This window comes from Octodon degus, unplaced genomic scaffold (assembly GCF_000260255.1).
Source record: "Octodon degus isolate 3935 unplaced genomic scaffold, OctDeg1.0 scaffold00041, whole genome shotgun sequence".
Taxonomy (NCBI): Eukaryota; Metazoa; Chordata; class Mammalia; order Rodentia; family Octodontidae; genus Octodon; species Octodon degus.
The window spans coordinates 3076686-3084392 of NW_004524617.1; the positions used below are offsets into that span (position 1 = coordinate 3076686).

The 7707-nt window shown below is 40.4% G+C and overlaps 1 protein-coding gene across 8 annotated transcripts in view; it reads left to right on the forward strand.

Annotated features, from left to right (window-relative positions):
- The window catches only part of Dmd (dystrophin), a 1613500-nt gene that overhangs the window by 1468550 nt on the left and 137243 nt on the right, over positions 1-7707 (forward strand). For all 8 annotated transcript variants that reach the window (XM_023715436.1, XM_023715435.1, XM_023715434.1 and 5 more), the window contains one exon: positions 2044-2105. In XM_023715436.1, the coding sequence (XP_023571204.1) occupies positions 2044-2105 (62 nt within the window). The remainder of the gene's footprint in view (positions 1-2043; positions 2106-7707) is intronic.

Consider the following 7707-nt stretch of genomic DNA (forward strand, 5'->3'; position numbering starts at 1 on the left):
AAGATTCATTGAAGAGGCTACAGTCTTCCAAAAGCCCTGGAGATGGGCTACTGTTATTACGCAGTGTGCCTAGAGTGTGGGGGCATAGGTGCGTCCCCTCCTCTTCTGCCTTCCTCCCTCCCCCGGGCTCACATCTGGAAGGCCTTTCTGGAAATGGGGAGGCCTGAGTTCAGGGTGGTCTCAGTAGAAGGTAACCTTTCCTGGCTCTGCACCTGTGTATGAAATTGGTACCCAATTAGCCTGTGAGCTAAAAAACACCCAGGCAACACTTTTTTTCCATATAGCTGCAAGCTGCAGCCTTCTTGTGCTGTGCATATAAAGTACCGATCCCGTCCACTACCCCTTCTACAGATCATAGCCCAGCTTCATCAGGGGGCTTTCCCAAGACCCCCTAAAGCCTGGACCACTTCTCCTGCTCTCCTTAATACTTCCATATCATTTAATAAAATTCCCTCGACTGATAAGCAGCTATTGGCACTCCTCAAATGTGAATTTTCTCTGCAGAGAAGTAAAACAGAAACAAACATATTTGGAAGACAGCAAGACGGGGCTTCACAAATGAACATTTTCTTACAAAGTGATATCAATACCCTTTGCTGATTAGTCACCAAATGGTAAATATCACAGGCATGGTCTTTGAAGAGTTAACATTTGGTAATTTCCGTATGTCATTGTGAGAGTTATGATTGTACTTATCATGCTACTTTAAGTGTTTCTCTTTTTAACTTACATTTTTAAAATGAAGGCAGTATTCTGTGGCGAAGTGATGTTTTTGCTCTCTAGGAAGGATATTTCTTATGTTTGACTCATTTTCTGCTGTTGGAACCACATCTGTAGTATACTCAACTAGTGCAGGGTGTGCTTTTAATAGACTGTAATTTGGGGACCACATTATAACAATACCAACCACAGATTGAACACCAGAAATGCCAGTCAATTCCCTATGTCATCTAATCCTTCAACTCTCCCAGTTGAGTAGGCTTACACCAAATTTCATAGCCAGTAGGGCGCAGAGTCCTAAAACTCAAAGCCTATGCTAAGGCCATTTGATATTGTTGCCTCAACAAATGCCTCTTTTTCGCATGAAGCCTTTGTGCTTTCTGGTCCCCTTGAAGTGCCCAAATTGAAGTGATTTTTCCATTCTCCAACCTTATTCCAAGATTATGAATAGGGTCTGCGTAGAAGTACTGAATATTTCTCAGAGCTGTATTTTACTATATCAAAGTCTATCATGTAATCCCTGAAAACTGGTAATACAATGCTATGGTGATTTATGTAGATGGGCCAGAGTAAGGAAAAGTATACCTAGTTATCTCTCCTGGATTTATTCCTGTAATTGAATGAGGAACAAAGATGTTTTGTTCCTTAGCAGGAGCTGATAGCACACAACTACCCTTCAAGAAATGGAGTAGAACTGTGAATGCTTCATTCAGGCCCAAGTAAATATAGGAAGAGGTAGAGTGGTATAGAGTACCGAGGTAAAACATTTTAAAAGTAATGGGGAGAGGGAATGTATGATATATGTCAGGTGCTAGATATACCTGAAACTGAAATGGAAAACAGAGGTCCCATATATGTGGCTATGGAGAAGGAAGAGTAATAGAACGAGGTCTGGGCAGTGAAAGCAAATGAGAAGTGGAATGATTTATGGCTGTGGAAATAATGTCCTGTTTCCCTTTTAACAGAATCAAGTAACAATTGTCAGTGTCCTTTCTGTATATTCACAAACTGGTTGAGTGAACAAATCTCGATTTTCAATTATTGATTACACAATAAGGCCAGTTTATTATAGCAGTGCACTCCATTCATGGGTGCAGGAAAGGAAACAAATTCTGTAAGGAAATGATATTCATATTGCTTTTCTCTTTGCAAATGAAGACAGCGGCCTCTGCTTGGAAGACAAACAGTCTTTACTACTCTTTGGAATTCCTGGGAAGTAAAGGTGTCAAATGATTCAAAAGTAAACCAAAACGTGCTGTTTTGATTTTCCTTCTTGTCTACTGCCCATTGTAAATTCTAAAGTCTTTATATTTTGTGTTTTAGCCACGAGACCCAAACAACTTGCTGGGACCATCCCAAAATGACAGAGCTCTACCAGTCTTTAGGTAAGGATGTGACCATGTTTCTTGGAGATTAAATGACATGTGACTTTCTGTAGATGGGATTTGTAAGGTACAAGCCCGTGCGATATAAATATATCGCTCAATTATTTTAAGGGTAAAAGCAACAGCACCTTTCTACTCAGAATTGACAATCAGATCCCCCCCCAGAGATCTGGTAGTAATACCCTTTGGAGTTTAACTTTCTTGCAACTTCAGCATACCTGAAGGTTTTTTTTATTTGTGACCTGAAAGGGTGGAGAAGCACAGCTGTGTTTTTACCCCCAAACACATTGTTTCAAATTGTTCTTTTTTGTTTGCTTGCTTTTTGTTTTTGTCTTTTTGAGACAGGGTCTCACTCTAAATTCAGGCTGGCCTTGAACTCCCCCATGGAGCCCAGGCTGGCCTGGAACTGCAGTGATTCTCCAGCCTCAGCCTTTGAGTGCTGGGATTAGAGGCGTGTTCCATCACACCCTCAAGTTATTCTTTATGATTTCTTCTATGTGAAAATAAGATGGTGCTTTTGCCAAATTATGAATATTGTGTCAAAGAGTTCTGCCATCGTGCTCGTGCTCACAGTTCCTAAGTCCTGTCAGGCTGTGAGTATGATCATTTAAATGATTTCTTTACTATGGCTTGCTTGGTGTCACTGTGAGAGCCTGATGGGTTGTTTTCCTCTCATAACTTGGAATTTTTTAAACAGGCGCACAGCATACAAATAAGGGGAAAACATGAATCTCATTAACATTCCACGGTTCATTCTGTCTTCTTAGCTTTGTAGGGAATAATCCAAAATGCATTTTCTTACACTGGTTAGTTTTTTTTTTCTGGTTACTTTTTCTTTTTAATTCAGAAAAAGTCACGCCCTCTCTATTTTTTAAAGTTCATTTTTATAAATGCACATGTTTATTGATTAAAATACATGAGGTAGATCACTTTGGGTTTAATGTTACATTATAAAGTCCATAGGAATCAAGATGCCTAAGCATAAATTTGTGTGTGTGTGTGTGTGTGTGTGTGTGTGTACCCACCACTGACTTTCTGCCAAGTTTTCATCGGTTAATGAATTGTAGCTACGGAGACACTAAGGACTAGATTAGGAAATAGTCACCAAAAATTATTTTGTTAAATACTTTCTCTAATTATAAATGATAGCAATTTCTTCTAGAAAACCTGAAAAATACAAAAATTGAGAAAGGAAACATTATCTATAATTGTCCTAGAGAGCAATACTCAATACAGCTCAAGTAACAGTAGATTATGTCAGTGTAGCAATAAGTGCATGAACTTTTTCAAATTTAAATTTAACTGGAGCCAGCGAATCTTGGAGCAATACATTTTCAGCCCCTGCAGAAGGTTTTTGGCTTACAAAACAGGCCTATTTATACTACAGGTGGAAAATGTGAAGGCTTCTGTTTTGGCAAACGAGAGAATGAAGTTTTCAAGTGAAGTCGGCTGCAGTAGCAGTAATGCTGGGCGAACAGATCTTCCTAGCCCAGGACTCTCAGGACCTCTGAGTTTCAAGAGAAACTAGATATCTGTCATCAAAGGGCTGATTTCAACTTGTCTAGGAGCCTCCTGATTATAACCTGTAGTTTATAAAGATCTAGCCCACTGATAACATTTTTGACTATTGTTGCTAGGATCTCTAGTTGTAATATTGTGAGCTACTATTTTATTTTAAGGCCATTATTACAGAATTTACACTTGTTCAATTTTTAAAGTTTAAAAATACAGGTGGGGCTGGGGATGTAGTTAGTAGTAGAGTGCTTGGCTCATGTTCATCAGGCCCTGGGTTTGATCTCTAACAACACACACACGCACGCACGCACGCACGCACACACAAAAGGGCAGAAAAGTACATGTGCACTTACATACAGACATATATACATATGCATACAAACACATTAACAAAGAAGAAAATCATCCATAAACCATCCCTTAGCGTTTTATGCTTACTAGTCTGTTATCTTCAAAAATGACTTTCCAGGCAGGTGTGGTGGTACATACCTGTAATCCCAGCATTCTAATAGATCAAGGCTGCAAGATTGGAATTTGAACCCAGCATGAGCAATTTAGCAAGACCTTATCTCAAATAAAAACTAGGTTTTTAAAAAGCTGGGTATGGTGGTACATGCCTATAATTCCAGCATTCAAAAGGCTGAAGCAGAAGGATAGCCATGAGTTCAATGTCAATCTGAACTACATGATGAGATCTTATCTCAACAAAACAACAAAAATTGTTTTTTTAAAAAGGAGGCAGCCAAATAGCTCAGCCCATTAAAGTGCCTGCAAGCAGGTACAGGGGCTGGGCCTGGGGTTTGATCCCTAGGCCTGCCTTGCCAGCCCCGCCCCAGGGTGTGCTGAGATAGCAATTGAGACTGGGCATGGTGGTATGTGACTATAATCCCAGCTCTTGGGAGGCTGTAAACAAGTGGATCACTATGAATCCGATTTAATAGCGAGACCCTGAACACCCTATAGACCCTTCCCTAAAATACAAAAAGAAAAAAATAAAAATAAAAAAGGGCTGGGGACATTTTTCAGTGCGAAAGCCCTAGATTCAGTTCTCAGTACCAAAAAAATTCTGTGTTTAGCCGTATTACATGATGGCATGTACCTGAACTCCCAGCTAGTGGGAAAGCTGAACAAGAAGATTGCAAATTTGTGGCCAGTCTGTCACTGTCTGAAGATAAAATTTTAGTGATACAAAGTTGATAATGGAGCTTAGTGGTAGAGGACTTGCCTAGCATGCATGAGGCCCTATATTGATCATTAGTACTGCAAAAAAAAAAAAAGAAAGAAAGAAGAAAAGGAAAAAAGAAAAAAAAAGAAGGGCCAGCCAGATAGCTCATTGGACTAAAGCACCTGCTCAGGCAGAGCCCAGCAGCTGGGGTTCCATCCCAGGCATGCTATGCTGGCCCCACCCCCAGGGTGTGCTGAGCCTGAGATTGAGAATAGGCTGGGCGTGGTGGCACATGCCTGTAATCCCAGGGTTTGGGAGGCTGAAAACAGAAGAATCACTTAAGAGTCCAGTCTATATAGTGAGATCCTATAGACCCTGTACTAAATACTTAAAAAAAAAGAAAAGTCAAAATTGAACTATTCTGTTTTATAACCTGCTTTTCCCGCCTACAAAGAATATAGCCATATTTGCATTTGTTTGCATATTATTCAATAACATTCCCTTTTAATTAGTCTGGAATGAGAAATTACAAACATGGTTGATAGAATGCTATAGACTCAGTACGTAGATGTTTGCACCTTCAGTAGGAATTGAATACACATCTAATCGTTATACTTCTGAACTACTCCCAGTATTTGGGATGTGATGATAAATTCAAAGCTGGTGATCTGGCCTGTCTTGTGGTCTTGAGCAAATCCATCAGTTTTGGAAAATGATGCAATTTTATAGGTGCAGGGCATTTGATAGTTTGTGTGCTGCAAAATTTCTCTTTCAGTAAGCCAACTTTATTGAGGTATAATTTGCATATAATAAAATGCAACCATGTAAATGTATGATCAGTTCCAGCCCTCTTTGAGATTGTTGCCAGCCTAATAAAAAATGTCTTGCCAATGAAATGGGTGTTCAGATTTGCTTCTTAGCTTTCAGAACTACTAACTGCAGTATTTTTAAAAATTGAATATTCTTTGGACTAACTTTTGTCCATGTGATGATTCAGATAGTCTCTCTCATTTATTGATGGCTAGATTTTGTGCTGCGCATGTCACATGCCAGCAGCCTCCCTCCATAGGGATTGTGGCAGCATTCACATTTCTCGGAGCAGTGAGGACATGTTCCGAGAGGCATTGAGCAAGGCTGCATAGCTATCTGATGCTACCTTTGGATCCCGCCTCCCTGCCTGGGGATTGAGCTCAAGGTTGCTTTGCCACTGAGTTATATCCCAAGCCCATTTGGGTTTTGCATTTTGAGACAGGGCCTCACTAAATTGTCTTGGCAGGAGTCAAACTTCAGATTGCCCTGCTTCAGCCTCCAAGAATGCTGGGATTACAGGAGAACACCACCACAACCTGGTTGATAACAGGATTATGACCCTGATCTTTTTGCTAGTGATTTTTCCACTCATGATTCTTTTTTCACTCAGCAGAGTATGTCCACATTGACTTTTACATACCTACTGCAAAAGTGTACGAAGTGGTAGTTCTGCCCAGGAATACAAAGTACCTTAAATGGTACAGTACTTCTGGAACAAAGCATGCTGTTTCTGGAGATGGTACATTCATTGAGTTCCAAGATACCAGACATTCCGGTCTTCACTGTTGACCAGCACACCTCTGAAACGAATGACTTAGTTATAGCCTCATTTCTTGAGATGGCCTCCAAGAATTAATGCTAGCATTGTCCTTTGCCCCCCAAAATACAGTGCTTCAGAGTTGAAACATAACATCACTGGATGAAGAAAATCCTTTTTTTTTCATTTTTATTTATTGGCTTCTATTTGTCTCCTTTGAGAGGGATCTCTTTAGATCCAAGTTGTCATTTTGAGCTGGATGAATATATTTGAAGCCTTCACCTCACTTGGCTCATGACAGGATGTAGTGTTATGGTCTGGCGTGGCCGCTGTTTTGTGCTACGTCTAGCTTGGTCTCCTGTTAGAACATTTGTATGTGTGGTGGCATGCTGAAAAAAGGAAAATGTTGCTTGTGCCCTCTCTGACCCCTCCACAGGCATCCTTCCGTGGAAGCTACACTGCATGGTTTGTCATATGCTTTGGTGTTACACATTTCCTAAGTAGGCCCACTTCTGAAGGGGGTTTTATTCTCTGATTTGCCCAAATCCCCAGAGAGCTTCGTGCACACTTATTTATGTCTGTTGCCTTACCCATGAAGGCATTTAGGTGTTCCCTCCTTAGGATCTTGGCATTTTACGATTGTCAATCAGAACTTTGTAGTGCTGCAAAGTAGCACGTACACAGCAACTGAGGAGAGGATATAATCTTACTTCAGGTAGTAATGCTGGAGATCTACAGATAATACAATTTTTGCCCTGAGTTTTGGGTTTTTCTTTTTTGTTGTTGTTGTTGCTGTTTTGAGATGGTATCTCACCATGTCCATCCAGGCTGGCCTTGAACTCAGTGTGTAGTCTGGTCTCAAACTCACAGCAATTTTCCTGTTTCAGTCTCCCAAGTGCTGGGATTACAGAAGTGTGCCACCATGCATGGCTTGCCCAGATTTTTTAAATAACGAATTTAGTATTTGCAATTAGGTATTTAGCAAAGGTGTTCCTTCATCAATGCCCTCATCTCTTTCTGTACTATCCCTATAGCTGCATTTCCTTAAGCAATGAAAACCCTGACAAGTCAACAAATGTAAACCAAGCATGGTGGCACACAATGGTAATCCCAGAACTCTGGGAAGCTGAGGCAGGAAAAGCCCAGGTTTCAGCTCAGCCTGGACAATCTAGAGTCTTTGTGTGAACTTGTCTCAAAATTTACAAAAAAGGACACTCCTAGCCTCTCACATAACTAGCTTTCTTGATTAAAAAAAATAACATTGTAAGAAGAGTTAGTTTTATTTATTTATTTATTTTTAATTTTTTATTTATGTGGGGGGGCCAGTTCAGCCCCACCAGGGGGCGGGGCTGGCT